This window comes from Megalops cyprinoides, chromosome 21 (genome assembly GCF_013368585.1).
Source record: "Megalops cyprinoides isolate fMegCyp1 chromosome 21, fMegCyp1.pri, whole genome shotgun sequence".
Classification (NCBI taxonomy): Eukaryota; Metazoa; Chordata; class Actinopteri; order Elopiformes; family Megalopidae; genus Megalops; species Megalops cyprinoides.
Genome location: NC_050603.1, coordinates 25,966,009 through 25,988,076, shown reverse-complemented (window position 1 = coordinate 25,988,076; position 22,068 = coordinate 25,966,009). Strand labels below are relative to the sequence as shown.

Here is a 22,068-nt window from a genome sequence, read left to right as displayed (position 1 = left end):
ATCTTGCCTTGACACTTTTGCTGTAGAGCCATCCGATGATAAAAAAGTAAAACAGTAAAACTCAGATGTTCATTTTTATGTACTAATTTCTGTAATACAGCAGAAACACACAGATGAGGTATTTAGAACAACAATTTATCTACTGTGCTGGATCTTTCAGACTTGAATAATTGTGAAGTTATAAAGAATCACACATTCTGCTAAGACATATGTTTTATGTGATTTTTTTAATGCAAGCATGAGTAAATCCCAATTACATTCTGGAGGAACAACCATGACAAACAAGTACTCTCAAGTTCATTCCCTACGGGCATATGCTGCATTTGAATATTCATCATACCATACCCACATATCACCAGTAGTCCTAACTTCAACAAACATTCTTCTCTGCCTGTCATTTACAAACTTTATTAGCTTAGCAAAGGTTTAAGTCAAATTTGTGGGTGCTCTGCTCTGGAGAACTCTCCTGTTCCTAGAGATGAACCACCATGATGGCTTTGTGGGTACAGCAGGGGTTGCTGGTCTTTTCACTCTTCAGAACCCTGAGATTTGTCAGGTGCTTATGAGTTGATCAGATTATCTGATTGGCACAGTGCCTATCCTCCAGCCAGCACCCACTTCACTGTAGGGTGGTGCATAAGTGGTGTGAAAAATTGCTGTTAACTTTTGCATGAGTGCAGAGGTTCCAGAACATGGTTGAATAAAGGGGAAAAACAAAATAAATTTAAAGGATATGTAGCTAGCCCTGGATATGTCCTGGATATGTGCCCAGAATGTATGCTAAAAGCAAGGAAACAGACATGCTGCTTAAGTAAGTCAGATCTTTTTGTGAATGCAGAACCACAGTTGTAAACTACTAAAACAGATGTCGTATAAGTAATTCACTACGTGAATTACTTGCTTTCTACATGGACATGACATCATACACTTGCTTGTTGATTGACATTCAATTCGACTACGTGCGAGCTCTGAACTACATTCTTCCTGTTGAGCTGAAAATGACAAAAACAGTGAGCATCATAATCTTTTAGTGCATTTATCTGGAATGATGCAGAACAACAAAATGTTGTTGGCTATGGTGACATGTATCCTCACTAGGCAAATTCTGCGTATGGAAAACGGGAGCAAAGCATTTGTGATTTTTCAAAAGCAAAAAAAAAAAAAAAAATCCTACAGTTATTGCATTTTAATTAGGAGAGCTGATAGAGTTCAGACTGATTGTGAGTTCATTCCTAAAGATCATCTGCAACTGTAACAGTGATAATTTGATGCAATCCAGGCATCCAGCTGTTTCCAAAACAGTTTTAAAGAGTTCATAATCACATTACAAAAACAACACTGCCACTATGGGCTTACAGTTTCTGTATCAATTTCCATGAATGGGCAATATTTGTATTGAAGTGGCTGTTATTAGTTTATTTATGTGTTTGCAAAATTTTAGTTTTTAGTTTTTATTTTTATTTATTGATTTATTGATTTATTTTTTGGTGTTGAACCCTGTAAAAGACCCTTCCAAATGAACATTAACAGCAAAGGCAGGGGCCATTCAAATGCAAACTAGCATGCTTCTCTACTTCACCTTTAAAGTGAACTTGCAGACCTCTGAGCCTCTTTTGTTCCCATTAATGCTTCTCAGCTACAGCTTTCCCTTTAGTCACTTCACTCTAATAGTGGAGTTTTGGTTGTTGTCTGTTGACTGGACCACTAACCCTCCTGCACAATAACAACTGCAGAATAGGAGCCGCTTGCTTTATTTGCCGTGTGACAAGAAGACTTGTGAAATGTCACAAATTTCAGGCGCACTTTTTGAAAAGCTCACTTTCCAGAAAAGGAAGAGCACTTGTTTTGTGTTTTGTGCAGTTTAGCAACTCCCTAAGATCATTATTTTGCAGCTGAGAGATGAGGGACCATTGATTTCAGAAGACTTCTTTGGTTTGTTCTTTGTGACTTTGTGGGCTGCTGTGTTGAATTTAAATAGCATTTGATATCTTTATCTTGATGACTTTGATATCCTTTATTTTAATGTTATATATTCCTGAACAGACAACATGAACAAAGCTAGATCCTTCTAATGTTTCGGTTTAAATGGATTGGACAGATTGTTTGTTTGTGCTTTTGCAGTTGATACATGTTTAAAACGCTGAAAAATGTTATTCTGTATTTAAAATATATTCAAAACTTATACTGGAAATATGCATGTTTGCATTCAATATGTTGTGTCTAGGGAAATACAATCACTAAAATAATAATGAGTGGAATGTTTGCATTCAGTATGTTGTATATAGGGAAATACAATCACTAAAATAATAATGAGTGGAATGTACAAAAGCAGTTTCAGGCCTGTGTGACTACTAATATACAAAAAATCTGTTGAATAAATTCTTTTGACTTGGTTATGATATTTATGCTGTTAAACAGTTACACTGCTCAATGAAATTGAAGGCATGAAAGATTTATGTCAATGTCAATGCATAATCCTGGAAATTTTGTGTCCTTAAAAACCAACCACCACAGCTAACAGTGTGAAACTGTTCTGCGCCACACCTCCAAAAAAAAAAAAAAAAGTTGCCAGGGATACTAATGCACAGCCAACTAATGCACAGCAGCAAAAGGAGTAGTTCCCTTACCCTCACAGATACACTAAGTATTTATATGGTCCTGGTCGCAATTTACATTTCAAGATTATCTTCTGTGGGCCATATGTGGCTGTGAATATTCATATCAGTATGTTAAAGTACACTTCCCCTTACCTGGATAATTGACAGTTACCATCATAGTATTCTTATAGTAAATGTGCTAAACATGTATGTAGCAATCATCTCATTTACTGATCCATACTAAGGACTGTTGCAGAAGAACTAGAGATGCAGTGGATGAAAGCACCATACCAGAAACACCAGAAGCACAGTGTCCAAATTTTAGACATCAGTACATCGAACATCTGCTTATTGTATGACTTCCATGAAATAGTAAATTTGATTAGGCTGGAACTGGATTTCAATTTTAACACAAATGGTATATCAGCTGAGAAATTATTCTTTGTGTAATGTGATTTTGTAGTTTAAAGTTGCATATGTCCTATCAAGGGGAAATCTGACCAAATAATTAATATTTCATCCATTAACTTCATGTTCTAGGGATGGAGCTTTTGAATCATTTCAATGCCATTTTTTGTCGAATTAAATGGATTTTTTTTCTGTAGTGTATCCTGATTAATATGACAGCAGAGAAAAAACAACAGGTCAGGCTGTTTCAGAGGCAGTAACGCAGCTGTGCGAAAACATTTAACCAGAGCTATTGTGTTCAGCTTGTTTAAGAGCTTGTTTTGATCTACAGCACAGCTGCTGCTTTGACAAAATCATTATTTTAATAGTTTCTTTAAAAACCCCTGAATGCTATGTGTGTGCGAGTGAATGTGGGGCCTGTTATTGTGTATTTTGATGCAGACCTTGGTGCAAAAAGGTGTACATGTGTGAAAATAAAATAACATACAGTCTACTTGCACTGAATTGCCCTGTGGAATGAGAGTGTTTGCATTTTAGCTCAAAGAGTAATTCTTTTGACCTGAATGATTACAAACTTTGAAAGTTGCAGAAGTAGAATTATTAATTTGTTCTCACTTGCACTAGTATTTGTAATGAAGCTTTCGTGCAGACAGTTTTATGCTCAGTGGAACATCATTACTGGAGAAATTAGTAGTACATCATATTGATGTTGTTATGCACTATATCTCTGTGCACTATACACACCTTAGAATAACAGCTGGGGCATACAGTATAAACCGACACAACAGCTAAGCCATAAGCTGTGTATTTAGATATTTGTCTCTGTATGAATTAATTACATCAAATTTTATGCAATATCAAAATATTATCTCTATAACTGAATGGATTCTAGCACTGTTTGTGTAAAATATTACATTTGATTTATTTTAAAAAAGGAAATGCTGATATGGCATACAGTGTGAGTGTGTATGGTTGTGTTCCTCTAAATCTCCAGATACTTGCTTGGTAAAACTTGCTGAGTCCTACCCCAAAGCAATTCTCCAATCACTATTCCTCACAATGGCATGGTTACACAACATTGCCTAAAGCACAGTTACAAGAAGTTATAGTGCTAATTAATATACGCATTGTAACTGCAATCAAGCCTGCAATCAAGCTCTGTAAAAATGTCTCGAGTAACAACATAGTTCTGATCAGGGAGTACACACAGTACTCAAATATCTCTATACTAATATAGCAAAAGAGTACAATTGAATTTTAAGTCTCCCTTGTGCCTAAAATTCACAGTCAACATTTGGCTGGTACCTACTCACAAGCAAGAGGGCTATTAAGACCTCTTTATTACAACAGCAAGACCCATATCTGTTTGTGTGTGCACCCCATCAAAGTTACCACTATCATTTGCATTGTTTTAACCTGGACATTGTGCATATGCTGGACTTATGCCTGTTGATACTCCCTCCTGGGTCTCAGTTAACAGTTCTGTGGTCCTACACTAATCCAAATACAGCTCTCCTGATCCATTTAAAGTCATTCCATATTCAAGGCCACAATTCATTTACCCACAATGCACTTTGTCCATAATTTTGAAGAAAGCATTTACTATGAGTCTGTTACTTGTAAAACATGTATACAGATGTTGATGGAAATATTGTGATTTTTCCTGTTTATATACATTTTTTCATTAATTTCAGTGATTTGTGACTGAAAAATGAGATGAAAAATAAAAAAAACCTGTATGAAGTCTGGGCTGCAGGCAGTTGGGAGTGTGAGCAGGGTTTAGCCTGTCTTTGCCAGAGCTCAGCCCTATCCTTTACTCTACTATCTGAACCCCCGGAGACACTCTGCTCCATATCTCCCTCTGACACACACCCCTGCCCTGTCACACCACGCTCTGGGAGAACTGCAGCACAAACACTCTACCTCAGCTTCCGTGCCTGCTTCAGACATCACACGCCAGTGCAATCACAGACCTTGGCCACCTGGGACAGGCAGAGAGAAACACTCCCACTCACCTGCTCCATTCTTCCCCAGCTGTTCTAATGACCTATTTGCTTGTGAGGTCCAAACATTCCAATGCATTTCATTTTCTGCACCACTACCATGTGCCACCTGGTATCTCCTGGGCCCCGGACATTACAAAGGGGCCCAGGATACCCTTATCAGATTGATCTGTGCCATTCTTTCTCAGTACTGCCACAGAGGTGCTTAAAATGTGCAGCTTCATCCTCATTCTGAAGACAAAACAGGTTTCTGGCAAACATAGACATACATTATGAACACATTTTTTTCTGGAAACTGTAAATGCAGTAGAACTTGAAATTAGGGATATGTATATCTAAAATTCAGTTTTTGAATCAGCAGTACAGATGTCTTATTTATAAGACTAGTCACAGGCTGTTTCTTGTAACCAGTTGAGCCAAACCCCAATCTCACAATGGAAAAAATGGCTAAAAACTGCAATTTATGAATATTTCTAGGTGAAATAATGTGATTCTAGAAAAGACAATATGCACTTCATTGAAAATAAAATAAGTTTCCTGTGGTAAAGCAGCAAAACATTGCAGTGTTAAAGTGCCAGGGTCTGACATATTCTGAGTGGTACATAACATTTGTACTGCTGGTGGAAGACTGACTAAAATGCTAGCAGTGACAGTAATTTCACATCACCTCCCACAGAAATGCCACGGAGCTCTCAGACGCAGAGAGTCAGTCTAACTCAAGCAATGATGCCGGACCATTCAGCCAGAAAAACAGAAGTGTGCTTTGGCCAGCCCTCAGGCTAAAAAGATTCATGCAAGGACTGGAAATAGGGCTGACATGGATCTGCAGTCTTATTATATCAGAAGGATCTCAGAGTGAGAGCTGTGTCACTACATCCGTTCACTTCTCTCAAACAACACAACATGTGAGGTGTTCAAGAAAAGCTCTAGGGCAAATATTTGTAATAATGTATCCTAAACAGATAAACAGATAAATATATACATATAAACAATAATGGGGGAAAATCAACCTAGCTGTTATGGTGTTTTGTCTTTTACCTTAGATAGCACAAAACAATGTTCAGGACAGACGGCATTATTGTTGATATTGAACAACCTTTTTAATATGGCAAATAAAATGCATTTGCATTGACTCGGGATCTAGAGGCATTTGAGTGCTTTACGCTGTCTCAGAACAGCACAACTTAACGCTGAATTATTAATGATAACTGTCACCACAGTTCAATTTTACAAAGTGCACCTTTTGACAACAAGCAGCCAACAAGAGAAATCATAAATTTGTCATAGTAAATCATGTGGTTTTTTGTGATGGTTTAGTATGGTTTGGTATTCAGCAGTAAAATTTATACTACATTTGACCAAACCTAAACTTAACCTAACAATTTAAAAGCATGGATTCCAAACACTGCTAATGAGACTTTGTTGAGGTTCGTTCTGGGTAGTATCCTGCACTCTAATCATTCAATTGACTTGCCATGTAATTGAAGTTGCATGGCATGCTGCTGCACAAAGACAGACAGATGTAGTTGCTGCCATCTTTCCTTATTAAATTCACACTCCTAAAACTAATACTACCCATGGAGAAGGCCTTTTTTAAAAATGGTCATGGATAATGCACAGTATAATTGGCCAGAACCCAGGACAATAAATCTTGATATGTTTGAAGCAAGGGCACTGCTGTTCTCCTTGCACTGAGTTGTCTGGCTGAGAGGTTTATGACTAACTGCCTTCATGTTCACAGAAAGAATCTTGTGTTTTTCTATGATTTTTTTGGTTTCACTGTTACTAAGATAATAGCTCACTTCCTGGCCCAGCTATAATTCTGTTCTTACTTTCAGTGCACAGATATACTCCTTATAGTTTCTCATCAGCAAAATGTGATTAGATTAGAATACTGCTTCTCAGTTAAAGTGTAAATATTCATGCACATTTTTAACCAAGATGTCTCCAGAAAACATCAATGATGAAAGATCGTTCAAAAAAAAAAATCTCTGTATGGCCTATTTGAGCAAACCTAGAGGGAGACCTACTTAGTTACAGAGGAGAAATCAGAACACAAACTGGTGTGTCATGTTGAATGCAGTCAAACATTTTCTCAGAGTGCTCACCCACCTCACATGCGCATGCCAGATGGACAGACAGACAAACTCACCATGCACACAGACACACAACCACACCAGCACAGTGCAGAGACAGGCTATTGTGCCGACAGACACACACAAACACACGCACACACCTGTGCTCACACCCACACGCATGCACAAACACACACACATACACACACACACACAGACATGTGCCTAACAGCAGGAGGGGACTCACCTCTGCAGATGGGGACTGGGAAGTCCCACACGGCAGCATTTCCGCTGTTGGTGACACAGGTGAGCTGCGGGTGGCCATCAAGGACATACCCCGACACGCAGCTATAGCGGATCTTGTCGCCCACGTTGAAGCGGGTCCCATACAGGATACCTTTGGGTGGGACGCCCGGGTTACCACAGGAGCTGCTCTGCAACTCTGAGCGGAGAGAAGCAGAGACAAGGAATGGTCATGGCATTATCCAACCCAGCATGTCACATTACCTCACATGGTGATGTCATCAAAAATACTGATAACCATTACACTGACAGTACATTGAGTCATTGTGCGGACACTCTTATTCAGACCGACTTACAATAGAAAGCAAGAAGGTTAGGCTGGAGTCATTACATCACATTCAGCATTTCGCTAGCTGCATACAGAAAACTATAACTGAAGCAACATCACCTCAAAAAACAATTGTAGAGGCATGTATGTAAATAGATATGTTGATTTGGGAGACAGAACAATTAGCCCTTTCAACTATATAGGCATTCCAGGTATATCTTATCTTAGAGCATGTGATAAGAAGACAGTAGCAAACACTGTGCCCTAGCAGATACATTTGTTTTCCCCTATACCTCACGCAGTGTGAGAACACTGTTTTTCCAAAGTCAGTACATATTGTACAGAAAGCGTTTTTATACAGCACACAGCTGAAGGTAAATGACATACTGCTGCCAGGAGCACCAACACTGAGCTGGATACAGAGTACAGATCACACTGTGGGCAGGGGTTTATGCTGGGGAGTCAAGCAGAAAAGCTGAGACACATAAGCTTACAGTTGCCTCCAGGGATAGACCAGAGTCACATGATCATCATCAGTGCGATTTACTGACACAGTCATTCACTAACTCACTCACTAAATCACTCCCTCATTCATTTACCATTTAAGGACTACAGGATCACAACCCCCATTTTATTATCAATAGGCCCCCTGTTGATCAGATGTCCTCGTGTGTCACCGGGCAGGAAGTTTTTAAAACTTTGGTGGACCTCTTCAGGCTAAGAATATTCGTCATTGCAGAGAAACAGCCTTTCAAGATTTGCTGCTAATGGAAAAATAAGCACAGTGGAAGCTCTTCAGATTTCGCATTTGAGTACATAGTTGTGGTGGATGGCATCACAACACTGTGCTGACACAAATGGCCTAAAACACACCATTTCATAACATTACAGCCCACATGGTAAGACCAAAATGTGCCTCTGCCATGATCCCTGTGCAGTGGTGATTGCTTTGTGGGTCAGGAGCACCGCAGTGGATAGCTATGGCAGGTAATAACTTTCTCTTCAGTGCTGTAGCTTCAGATGCTTTGTCTGAGCTCTAAAGATGTAAACAACTGCAACAATGCCAACAATATCCTTACTGTGTATCCCACGTCATGTATTACAAGTCAAAGGGGGAAAATAAGGAAATATCCAACACAATAGATGGCACAAGCTTCCAGATGGGATCTGTATCTACTATGTGTCTTTTCACTATGTAGCTTTTGTACTACAACGTCACTACCATTACTGCCAGACACACGCTGTCAGCTGGTGTAGGTATTTAAGCCCGGCTCTGCGGTGCCAGAAGCAGACAGTGGGACACTGAATGAATTATCAGCCATTGCTGCCCACCCTGCATGGTTACTCCGCCAAGTGATACAGAGTGACTAATATGTAAATGTCTGCAGGTACCAGCTTGCCAACTTTGTTCATTTCATCTCCCTAATTACTTCATCGCGAGCTCTGTAAAATAGCCAGAATCAAAATGATTAAATTGACACCCTGCATGTTCCATCATCAATGATATGAGATCATTATTAGTTCCTCTAATGAGCTGATTTGTTATTTATATGGTAGTATATAGTACATGATGCAGCAGCGAGCGATTTGCTTTCCTGTGTCAATACATCAACACATTTTACAATACAATCTTTAAAATAAATAAATACTGAAAATACATTATTAATCAGACATATTTATAAATAAATGTCATTTTGTATCATCAGGACAACTGAGTTATGGATTCACATCCTTAGACAGCTGTCAATATTGCCGTTGCACCCGCTTGACAGTTCACTTGGCTAATGTCATTACAGCATCAAAAGATGAGAAAAAGGGCTAGATGTTTCTCATGTTAAAGAGAAAGAAGGAGAGAGAACAATCCACTCTGACAGAAAATAATAAGATATTTTCACCTAACAGCTCTGACTGGCTCTTCTTTTGTATTTAGTTACACAACTGTGGGCTGACTCTGTTGGCATTTTATGTAACTATTATTTGGAGCTTTGAGTCATTATCTGCATCCACATTCTATACATGAAAACACTGCACCATATCTATAAAATATTTCTCTCTGTACTGGATGTGTGTACATGTGTGTGCACAGTAAGTTCATGAACAAATTCAGTGTGGAACATTGCTATACCTGTATGGCTAGATCTCAAAATAATGGATGAGCCAAGGTCGTAGAGGATTTATTCAAACATTGCATTGTCATGCTTTATAAAAAAAGCACAAAGAAATCTCTGGCCCTGTCAGTTTACAAGCAGACTTCTTCATCAGGTAAATATTTAAAAATCTGTTTTCTTTCTTATGCTAGCCAATCAGACAGCAGATACTTCCATCAGAGACAACCAAATTCATAACTTAAATTTACTGGAAAATTTTAATGAGGAAAATATGCAGGAGGGTTAAAATGCAAACATACCTCATAACACCTTCCTAAAGCATGACACAAAATATATTATCTCTGTAATGTGCATCATTAAGTACAAAATTAGCTTACAACAGCTTTATAAAATGGCAACAAGATCATGAAGGTGTCATGTATTCCATGCAATTAAGATTAATTTACAATTAAGATACACCTTTCTATTTCCGCTACAGTTAAACACTGTTTCCATCCTAGCCAAGACTCAGTCCAATGCTTTTTTAAAAAATTCAAAGCAGGGCTATGTAATACGATGAATGAATACAACCCAACACACTTTTGTTTTCCGTTACTGTGAGCAAAATAAAGCTCCAGCTCATAATTTTGCACAGCCCTATTCTTCATATTATATCTACACCCAAAAATTGCCTCTGAAATACACCAATTCAATTAAATTCAGTTCAATTCATTTTTATTCGTATAGCGCTTTTTACAACACAAGTTGTCACAACGCAGCTTTACATTGTTCCCAGGCCTGAGACCCCCTGAGAGCAAGCCTAAGGCAACAGTGGCAAGGAAAAACTCCCTATCAGGAAGAAACCTTGAGCAGAACCGGGCTCAGGGGGGGGGGGGGGGGGGGGGGGGGGGGGCATCTGCTTCTGGCCGGCACTGGGCAGACAGAGTTAGAGACAAGTTATGCAATGTACTTTAAGACATTTACGATTGACAGACAATAGTAGTTAACAACAGAGTGATTATAAGAATGTCTCCTAGGATGTCCGGTTCTTGGAATGCAGTTGGCTTTGATGGGCAGGGCAGCGAGGTAGCAGGACTGGAAAATGGGATGAGACGCTTGGGCTACAGCTCCGGACAGGAGCCCGGAGCAGGGATAGGAAGCAAACAGAAAACAGTGGTTAGTGGATGATAAGAATGGCAGGGATGTTGAACAGAGAGGCAGGAGAGGAGGGGCAGAGAAAAAGGTGTGCAACAAGGAAAAACCCCGGCAGGCTAACATTATGGCAGCATACCTAGGGGCCGGGAGGCAAGGGACCGGCATAGTCATGAAGGCGACCCTAAGACAGTCAACACCAGATCACGGCACAGGGTCCATGAAAGCAATGACCACTTAGTCCACCAGAGACTCTATGATCCACGCCAGCACCAGGCCATGTCCCTCAGATGAAGGATTTACTATATAGATATGTTTTGAGCCTAGACTTAAATGTGGAGAGAGAGTCTGTTCCCCAAATCTTGGAGGGTAAGCTGTTCCACAGGAGAGGGGCTTGATAGGAAAAGGCTCTACCGCCTACAGTAGTTTTGCCCACTCTTGGAATGATGAGAAGCCCGGCATTTTGGTAGCGAAGGGCTCTCTGTGGAAGATATGGGTGAAGAAGGGGGGGCAAGCCCATTTAAAGCCTTTAATGTGAGTAAGAGTATTTTAAAAACGATCCGGTATTTAATAGGTAGCCAATGGAGAGAAGCCAGAACTGGGGTGATGTGCTCAAAGCATTTAGTTTTGGTTAAGACTCGAGCAGCTGCATTTTGCACCAGCTGAAGGGGTTTTAATGAGACGTTTGCACATCCTGACAAGAGGGCATTACAGTAGTCTAATCTGGATGTTACAAAGGAGTGGATTAGTTTTTCAGCGTTGTTAATTGATACGATTTTCCTGATTTTAGCAATATTTCTCAGTTGGAAGAAGACAGCCCTAGAGGTGTTAGTTATGTGAGTTTCAAAAGAGAGCTCGGGATCAATAACAACACCAAGGTCTTTGATGGCTGCACTCGGGGCAAGGGAGACACCATCAAGGTCCAGTGTAAAATGAGTGAGTTTGCTCCTGATTGAATTTTGGCCTATGACCAATATTTCGGTTTTGTCCGGGTTAAGGAAGAGAAAGTTTCGGGCCATCCAATTCTTTACATCTGTTAGGCAGGCCTCCATGTTTGAAATATTCAGAGGGACATCGGGTTTGACTGATATGTATAACTGAGTGTCATCCACGTAACAGTGGAAATTAATGTCATGTTTACGGATGATATCGCCAAGAGGCAACATGTATAATGAGAAGAGCAGAGGCCCAAGCACAGATCCTTGAGGTATAACATATCTTACTCTGGAACGAGCGGAGGATTCATTGTTAATGGAGACAAACTGATATCGTTCTGATAGATAAGACCTAAACCAAGATAGGGCCTGTCCACTTATGCCAACCAGGTTTTAGAGGAGGTCAAGGAGGATACAATGTTCGATGGTATCAAAGGCTGCACTTAGGTCTAGCAGCACAAGAAGAGAGATACAGCCATTGTCACAGGAGAGTAGAAGGTCGTTGAGCACTTTCAGGAGAGCGGTTTCCGTACTGTGGCGAGGCCTAAATCCGGACTGAAAAACTTCCAAAATGTTGTTAGAGTGTAAAAAGGAGTTGCTTTGATACTGCTTTTTCCAGAATTTTTGAGAGGAATGGAAGGTTCGAGATGGGCCTATAGTTTGACAGGTCATTGGGATCAAGATTGGACTTTTTCAGAATAGGCTTGATAACTGCTACTTTGAAGGGCTGAGGTACGTGTCCAGACATAAGGGAGGCGTTGATAAGATTTAACAGCGGTGTGCCAATTGTAGGCAATAGCTGTTTTAGGAAGCCAGTTGGTATGGGGTCAAGTTGGCTGGTAGAGTTATTAGATGAATTGATAAAAGAAGAAATGTCGCTAAATTCAATGGGTATAAAAGAGTCAAAGCGTGAGGTGGGCCGAATAGACATGCCTACATAATCTGGAAGGGGACTGGCCAGGCAGGAGGCAGAAGTCGATGAGAATTTTTGTATTGTGTCTCTTATCTTTAAGATTTTACTATCAAAGAAGTTCATGAAATCATTGCTACTATAAATTGCTGGTATGGTAGGGTTAACTGATGCAGGACTCTTGGTTAATCTGGCGATAGTGCTAAACAGGTACCTAGGATTGTCCTTGTTTCTCTCAATGAGGGTAGAGAAATATTTGGATCTGGTAGCTGTGAGGGCATGCTTGTAGGTTAGGAGACTTTCCTTCCACGCCAGGAGAAAAACCTGTAATTTGGTGGAGCACCATTTTCTTTCGAGTTTTCGCGTAGCTTGTTTGAGAGCACGAGTATGGTCGTTATACCAAGGTGCTAGCTTCTTGTCTGTGATTTTCTTTCTTTTGAGGGGAGCAACGGCATCCAGAGTTTTACGCAAAGTAGAGTCAATACTGTCCGCGAGTAGATTCATTTCAGTTGAGCTAGGCACCAGACATGTACCACATTAAGTGGAATCATTCAATGATGCATTAGATGATAACACAATGGGAGGAAAATACAATATATTTAAATAATGAGAACAACCCATTCAGCCCACCTCATTGTAGTCATTTTTGTAAGGTAATGGCTAAGGTTCATAAGGTATATACACCTGTCAAGTTATGCTACCACTAGTATCTCTGAAAACCACCTGCCATCTGATTTTTTTATAAACTGAAACACAAACACAATCTGGAACCTTTTAAATGAAGGGCAAACTGTAATTCAGGCCTATGTACTGTACACAATGTGTCATCGATGTAAAAATCATCTACCACACTCAGCTTCATTCAATTTTTGGAATTTGATCTAAAGTCTTAGAACATTAAACAATGATATTTTTCCTACATAATCCTTACAAAGTAATTTCAAGAGTATCTGGTTAGACATTTGTTTTTCAAATATGTTCAAATCAGAGAATTTATCCAGAGAATTTATCTAACAATGACATTGTGGGGATTGTTTTCCCAACTTTTTCAACTTTTCAATACATGGAACCAATTCTAAAATCATACACCAAAAGATCTGACAAATCTGACACACACTCAGCTTTCCAAAAGCCATTATAACCAAGAAAAAAAATCTATCACACCTAAAATGGCATTACATGAGAACCATACTTGGAAGCACTAATACCCCCTTCTAATACCCCCCACTGTACTTTAGAGCACCAATAACCCCTTCCATTGAAGATTTGATCTTTTCCCCATTTCCCTGGGAATATCACAAAGAGCAGGAATGACACACACTGTAGCCAATAAAGGAAATTATTTAAAGAGATGTTGGTCACCAGGCTCTCCAATGCAAAATAAACAAATTTAGAGCTCCCCAAACAACTGATCACTTTCATCCTGCCTCGTAATTACAGTGCTTTAAGTAATAATGGCATAATTAGGTATCAACAATAAGCACCAAAATCCCACAATGTAGAATCCCATTCACTAAGGGAAAATTGAGATTCAGTTGTTACCATGTCATACAATTCAAAATTGAATGTTAAATCTGGTTTTTTCCACTATAGGTAGTAAAAATGCTGATATATTCTCTGACCTGGCTGTTAAATCCATTTTAAATATAAGTCCTCAATTCCAGCAGTTTCTGTCCTTAAGGATGCGGTCTAGTACCAGGTTGTGGTGCAATTACTAGTCATAGTTCTACAAAACTGATACATCCTCATCATGCTGATTGGCTGGGTCAATGATTTTGACCTTTAGACTCCTTTCCTGTGAGACACCTTAAAGATAAGTGAGGAAATGTCAGCAGATTTTTTTCTTGACAAAGCTCTGAACTGTGCAAAAATCCTAGGAAAACGTCAAATACCCAAAAACAAAAAAAGAACTTTCAATGAAAAGCGTGACTCATCACACAAACAAGTTTCCAAGTTTTTTGCACAAAGTTTTTTGTTTGGCAGGTGATTCACACATCCTGCTGTGTGTTATACATGCTGTGCGTTATGCCTGCCATGTGGTATACATGATGAGACACTGTCCATCAAAGCCATGAGACCGTCAAAGCTACTGGAGTGCATTGAGCCCACACACCACAAGGCAAGCTCTGACCAGAAAGAATTCAAATTAAAAGAACAGCAGCAGAAGGCTCCCCCAGGAAAAAAAAAAATCAATATTTGCTGTGCATTTCAGCAACCAGAAGCAGCTCACTTAACTGGATTATTTGAGTGACACATTCACTGTACTGAAGAACCTCAATCCTTCAGTGAAAGGAAGACAGCAAATAAAAAAAACCCAGCCTTCAAAGCATTCCTGAAAACCTGAGGGAAAAGTGGGGATAAGGGAGCCTTCCAGTTCTCCGACGATTTGGCAGAAGCTGAGTGACTTCTCCAGTCTGTACGTGACCCCATTCCAGAAACAAGTTTGTCAAGATATGTCAGCTTAAGGCAGCTGGACACCTGTGTGTGCACCCCTTTTCTGTAAACAAGTCTTGGTCTCATCCCCACCCTCCAATAAGGAGTGGCTTGAGCCAAATGCTGCTGGGTGGGTTGTCTCTGGAACAGGGTTTCACCTCATTGAGGAAAGCCACCATTTTGAGCAAAGAGAAAATAGAAAATCTGTAAGAGACAGATATGTGTCAGCTGCTGTCCAGTAGGGATGACAAACTATCTGTGAACACATTTTACAACCAGCACTCCTCTACAGTCATCTCATTTTCAGTCTGCAGAGAATCAAGTATGCCCAAGTAGCTCTTATTGTCACAGAGACAGCAAAGGACCAGTCACTGATTTTGAAAGGCAGCCAAAATTACAGGCTTGACTTCAAATGGAAGGTTTGGTCATGGACAAGCCCATGAAAGGCACAAGCATTTTACTGCTGCTGCCCAGACCGGTTTGTAAGAGGCACATAAGTCTGTCAACAGTGTGAACATATCTTCAATATTTACAAGCCTGTAGTGATATTAAATCAATAAATACTCCCATTAAATGGCATTACATGTAAACTGACTTCTAAAAGGAAATATCTGTCATGTTACACAAATGCATAACTGTACAGAATATACATAACTGTATATAATGTTCTATGGGCTTATTGACACACATTGAGATTAAGAACTTGAAGCTCACCATAGTCATCATTTGAACTTCCAAACCATTCAAGAAAGCGTAGGTTATTGAGGGAGGGAAATGTTGTCACATAACCCTTGTGTCAAAAAAGAACCAAAAAAAAAATGCATGACTTGTCCTTCCACCACAAATACTCGGTAACACCACAACTGTGATCCAAGAAAATACATTCTACTACCTACTGAAGTTTAAGCAATAATTATATACTGGAAATTTCACTGTAACAACACATGCCTGAATACATGGCAATGCTTTTCAAATGGGAGGTGCCAGAGCGGTTGATATACAGACTTTGGCAAACGGGCACCATTTTGGCCCCAAAAGCTTGACAACAATAAATTACAGAACCATACTTTTTTTGAATACCCTTGGAAAAAGAACAAAAATGATTCATGATCATAATCATCTTCCAGCCATCCACATAGTTCCTCAAACTCAGTGAATGCTAAGAGCAGAAACTCCTCCAGTGCATGACTCAAGACAGCTTCATAAAGAAATCTTTCTTTGTAGCAATCATCCATTCAAACTGATCACTACAGGTATTTAGGGGAAAAATGCACATGGGACCTAATGCTTTCATTAATTGGACTGGTATAGCATTCCACTGTCTATGTCTGTCTGTCTATCCACAAATTCCAGTGTCCCTGTTAATGTGTGACTGAAGCTCTACCACTACCCCATTATGACCCACTAGGGGATTGAATATCCAGAGAAAATAAGCACTGTTATATCATTTCAGGTCCTTAAAACTGAGCATAGTGTGGAGATTTATTGGTCTACTTACAGAAATGTGAAAAAGAAGCTGCAATATGATTTCATATCTCAGCCCACTCAATGTCCCTCACTTGACTGTACAGCGATCAGGGAATTATCAGGGATAAGACAAAGTAATGCCTTTCAAATACATACAAGAGACAAATTATATATTCCAAAATATATATTCCATTTTCAACACATGTCCTCTTTCAATCAGGAAGTGTACACTCTGTGTGTTAAAAAGCAGGAAATCCTACTGATTGAATACAGAGCACATGGGTGTTATGAATGAGGACTTTGGTTGCTTCATGTGGCTGAATTCTGAAATGCTCATCTTGAAGGACACATCTTAAGCACACCTCTGACCCAGTTCACAAGTGTGGTACAAATATGCCCCCTGCTTACCTTTAGAAGTCATTAGGGTGTGGTGACAAGGTTCCATTTGATTTGTTTTATTTGTCATTGCAGCCTTTGTAACCTCTATCCTCGCTTGGAAAAATACAGAGTCTCGTCTGGTATGAGCAGCACCTTTATTGCACATCTTTATTGAAATGGCATGGCATAAGAGACTGACCAGATTTCTTGGGACTGGCGAGAATTTACAAGGTCTTTGTGATGACATTCTCAAACAAACAAAACTCAGACCATGACGGTATTTGACAAAGTAACAGTGGTTGCAGTCTGTCCAGAGCTTGATTTGCATCATTTAAGTAACTGCTCTTTGAATTTTTGAGAATCATCAGCTATGAAATATGTAAATTTGTCTCCACAGGGAGATACCACAAACCACACTAAATTCCAATCTCCACAATATCCAAGTTCTAAAATCTCACCAGTCACCTTCATTTGGTGGATTCAGAAAATACAGTTCTGTCAATCATCCCCAGCTGCTCAACAGCGAGCTCTGTGAGACACAAGTTTGGTTTTCCTCTGTATGAATCTCAGCTGAAATTGTGATTGCCATCTGAACATGAGAGATTTGGAAGCAAAGCAGTGGGACAACAAGAGCATGAGACTGCAGCGTTTCAAAACACAATTCATTATTAGTGGCTTTTTATTCTTCCAAATGCCAGAAATTTCAACAATAAAAGTAGAAAAATTAATCCAGCTGAATGCTGACATTTATGCTGTAATGGTGGATACCTAAACAAAATAAACCTAAGGGAAAAATAATCTGATCTCTGTCCAGCTGTCTGTATGAGCTGGAGACAATAACCTGCAATTTCACCCAGCTGACCTCTCTTCTCTCGCTGATCTTTCTCTGACATTAATTCCTTCCCTGAACCTCCATGCTCAGCTTCTGTAATGCACGTTCCTACATCAGCAAAATGACTCATGGCCCTACACTTCAGCATTGCGTGCAAAGGATTAACCCAACTCAGGGTCAGTTCCAGGGTCACCGCCTGCGATACTGTCTGATTCGTCCACCTGTGTTTTCATCATGATCAGCTCACTCAAGATTTAATACATTTCTCGCTGTGTTCTGCCACTCTCAAAGGCCTCTCAGTACCTTCTTATTATCTGCTTGCAAAGGCAATTTAAATTGGGTGAGCTGAGGGAGACTTTGTGCGCTTTCTGGAGTGTTCTTATAATAAGCACGTCACCCTGGTACGATGCCCCATCTCTCCCGGCTCCTCTGGACAGAGCAGTTAACAGCACATGGCCTGCTTGTCTAAAGATTGGTCTGACCTGAGGTGCTCCAATCAACCTTGTGTTCAATAACAAAGGAATGGAGTGGGCTAAGGCTGGAGAATTGCTTACACTCTCCTGTGTCTACTTATCTATGGAAAGCTACCTCATCCTACCATCCATCTCAGTCTCCCTGGCTCCTGGTGACAGGGCATGTTCTCTGATAGCGCTGAACCTCTCCTGGTCTCTTTTGGTGACAGAGCATTTTCTACAGTGCTCCTTCCTGAGCCGTGGCTAATATAAGGTCTATCGATTGCATTTGTTAAGAGAAAAGTGCTTAAAGGGATGCTGGGTGAAAGGGACCTCAACTTTCACCCAGCATTTTCCTAGCTGCACGTTGCCTCTTTCAAAGCGAAGTGAAACCATTCATTTTATTAATAATGCACTGTATTCTGTGTTTTCTGAGAAAACCTCCTCATTCCTGGTGATTTAGTACTAAGGCTCTGTTTGTGTAATTGGGTGTGTGCTTGAGCAACAGAGGCAGAATGTATTGTGGCACAGCAGGTGGTCCTGTCAGTACTTCAGCCCCCTAGCTGTTGTTTTTGTGTTCTCCCTGTCTGTCTGTGTGGTCCATGCGCTTTTGTTTACAGTTCCCATGTGTTCCAGCCCCGGCCCACTCTCCACCCTGTCCCCGCCCACCTGAATATCTGATTGCCTCCAAATGCCTGCCTGCTCACCTGCATTCCCATCACCTCATCAGCCCAGCCCTATATCTGCCCTGCTTGTCTCTGTCTTGTTGCCTGTTTGTTGCAGTGTTTTTTTTTTTTTTTGCCTGTCTCATTCCCACCTGTTTATTCTGTTCGGAGTTTCCTGTGCTGGCCTTGCCTGTTTCTCGACTTCGTCTCTGCTTGCCGTTTTGTCTTGGTTGCCTGATCTGTCTGCCTACCCGGTTTGACCCAGCCTGTTTCTGTGTTTGATCCCTGCTTCTGTTTTGCCCTGCCTTGGACTGCCTTCACGGTTTTGTGACCCTGCCAGTACCGCCACTACGAACTTGCCCTTCGATTCCAATAAAATCCCCTTGGAACCTGTACCTGCCTGGTCTGCGTTTGAGTCCCTGTCTGTGCCCTGACAGGTCCTCTCTGTATGTTCAAAGCCATAGCCCTCCAACCTAAAGTTCTGCACCCATAGCAACTACATCACATTCTAACACAAACCTGCTCAGCTAACAGCCCAACAGTGCTAAATGGGACATATAACACCTAGCACACCCAAAAGGTGCAAAGTCAGTCACAGAAATTGAATGTATTTAACCCAAAAAAACGTGTAACGTCAGCATGATCTGGGCAATATTTTTTAACAGTGAAGAGAGGCATACATCCTGCTTACATCCTGAGCCATTTTATTTCGAGATATGTCCCATATAACAGGTGTGCTAACGCCCCTAACATTAATGTCAAACTCCATATGTTCATCACAGCCCACTGAAGCACTGTGGGATTTTATTTCTTTAATTTGCACTCTACAACTGTCACATCGCTCCTTGTGTGACGAAATCCACTGGAGGACAGTGAGCGGGGATTAGCGAGAGCAGAGAACATGCAAGTACATGGGTAGTTGTCAGACGTCCTGGCGCCATCCGCCATGAAAACTGTTGGGGGGGGGGCTACCTGTTGTTAGAACCGCTGGTCCCCATTAACCGGCTCTCCAAGCAACATGTCTCTGAAATCTGGAGCAAACATCTGCCACAGTGGAGGTGCATCTTGTTATAAATGAATGAAGACTGTGTGGAAAAAAAAAACCAAAAGCACAACTGCAGAAACCCAGCAAGCCACTCCATGCGGGCTCTGAATAGCAGTGGCAGCACACACGTACACGCACAGTGGAGCTTGGGGTAGGCAGACAGAGACACCCAGAAGGTACTCAGCTCCTACAATGTCCTGAAAACATTCCAGAATTTTCAGACCGTTGTGGCGGTCCAGTCAGGATGGCTTTAGAGGTCATGTTGAGATTGAGTGAGAGGCAGATCTCGTTGCCTCTCCACACCCATCTCAAGGTCATTGACTGGAGATTGATGACCCCGGAGTGCCTTGAGCGCCACCATTTGAATTCAGCCTGAGGAGACGGCCCATGTCATCGCTCACCGGGGGGCTCCCACAGATGACAGCCAGTGTCAGGCTGAGATCTCTAATAATGCTGGCCTTGCTTCATTACTCCACCTCACGTGCGCTCCTGAGAGGGAGGCTCGCTCCACGGGCATTTCCTCCAGTGCTGCCTGCCTGCCTGCTCCTTTCCAGTTCCTTTTTTCCAGCTCCTTTCCACCAAACACTGTGAGAATTAAATACACCCAGCGAACATTCCTTAAGAGAATACCAAACAGATGAGCCCAGCTGGGCCTTGTGGTTATGCAGAGCAATGACGTCGGGAACGGCAAGGTTTAGCAAACACCACTGCAGGACACATTAGCATCTCAATCTCAGTTTAATAAAGTAGCGCCTGGGGAGAAGCTACATTATGGTGTTTGCTGACCTCATCTCGGCCTACCCAGTGCGTGAATCTCTTTTCCTGTTGGGGCACGGAGGAGAAATTGCAGTTCGTTTCTGCTTTCTTGGGAATAATATGATCTGCAAAGTCTTTTCCATCATCAAACAAATGCTACTGCGCCTCGTGCCAGTGTCTTGTTTTAGATTAGGCATAATGAAGGCATTCTCTTTTCATTATCACTGTTATGGCTCCATGCTGGACTGGCAATTTTTGGTACATCTGCTGCCTCTGCCAACCCCCCCCCACCACCCCCTCCTCTTCACCCAACCCCCCAAGACCAGCTGCAGTGATAAGGGGATTTCAGGGATGTTCTTGAAAGTTTGTGGAGCAATTCCTTCTGGCAATTCCTTCTTTTTTTATTATTTGTCCTCAGACAAGCAATTATGAGCATGACTCCTCACCGTTAAGGTATGGTAGAGAAAGTTGAGAAGTAAGCACCACGAACACGAAGAGGAAGCCATCCAGGCACACTTTCAATCACATTTTATTGTAGAGATAGATGACACTGCAAACCTGGGAGACGCAAGAGAAGCACTTGGAACTTTAGCTTGAAAAAACTTACAGATCAGGCCTGTGTTGTGAAATTGGCATTTTGAAGATGAGAGGGGCAGAAATAAAAATGATTTATATCAAGAGTTACAGCAAATATGCTCTCAAAGAGGAAGAAAAAACCAGACTGATGGACATTCTGAAACCAGGATGGTGTGGAAAACAATTGCTCATCCCTTCCCTTTCCTCTGGCTGTAATACATTTTGAAATGACCTAATTTAGAGCGAATGTTACCTACTGCACTATTAATGTACAATATAGCTGTAGATCAGAGCACAGCTGATGGAAAGAGCCTGTCTTCCATTCCTGAAGGATGTTATTACATAGATATCAAGACAGAATGAAGCCGTGGAGTGTTTGTGTGTGTAGGTTTGTGTGTGTCAATCTGTCCATCTGTCTGTCATTTTGTTGTGTGCCAGACACAGCATCATATCTTCTCAATTGCTTTATTTTCAAAACCAAAAGCTTTTACACTTTCATCACCTATACAAAGTGAGTTAGGGGCTCATAAGGACTCCCCGTAAGGCAAGCTTTTTGTAAATTAACCTCAGCAGAAGATGAAAGCCAAGCGCAGATGGTTCCTCTCTTTCCACCAAAGCTGCAGCCTCGCTGATGGCTTTCATAAACTTTGATAAAATGTCGACCCAAGTCTTTAATGTCATCAGCAGAACATAAAGATCACCATGCAACTCAATTGTGTATTGATC

At 40.9% G+C, this 22,068-nt stretch overlaps 1 protein-coding gene across 2 annotated transcripts in view; it reads right to left on the bottom strand.

Annotated features, from left to right (window-relative positions):
- The window catches only part of csmd3b (CUB and Sushi multiple domains 3b), a 523,594-nt gene that overhangs the window by 371,594 nt on the left and 129,932 nt on the right, over positions 1 to 22,068 (bottom strand). For both annotated transcript variants that reach the window (XM_036516253.1, XM_036516254.1), the window contains exon 4: positions 7,331 to 7,525. In XM_036516253.1, coding sequence (XP_036372146.1) covers positions 7,331 to 7,525 — 195 coding nt within the window. The remainder of the gene's footprint in view (positions 1 to 7,330; positions 7,526 to 22,068) is intronic.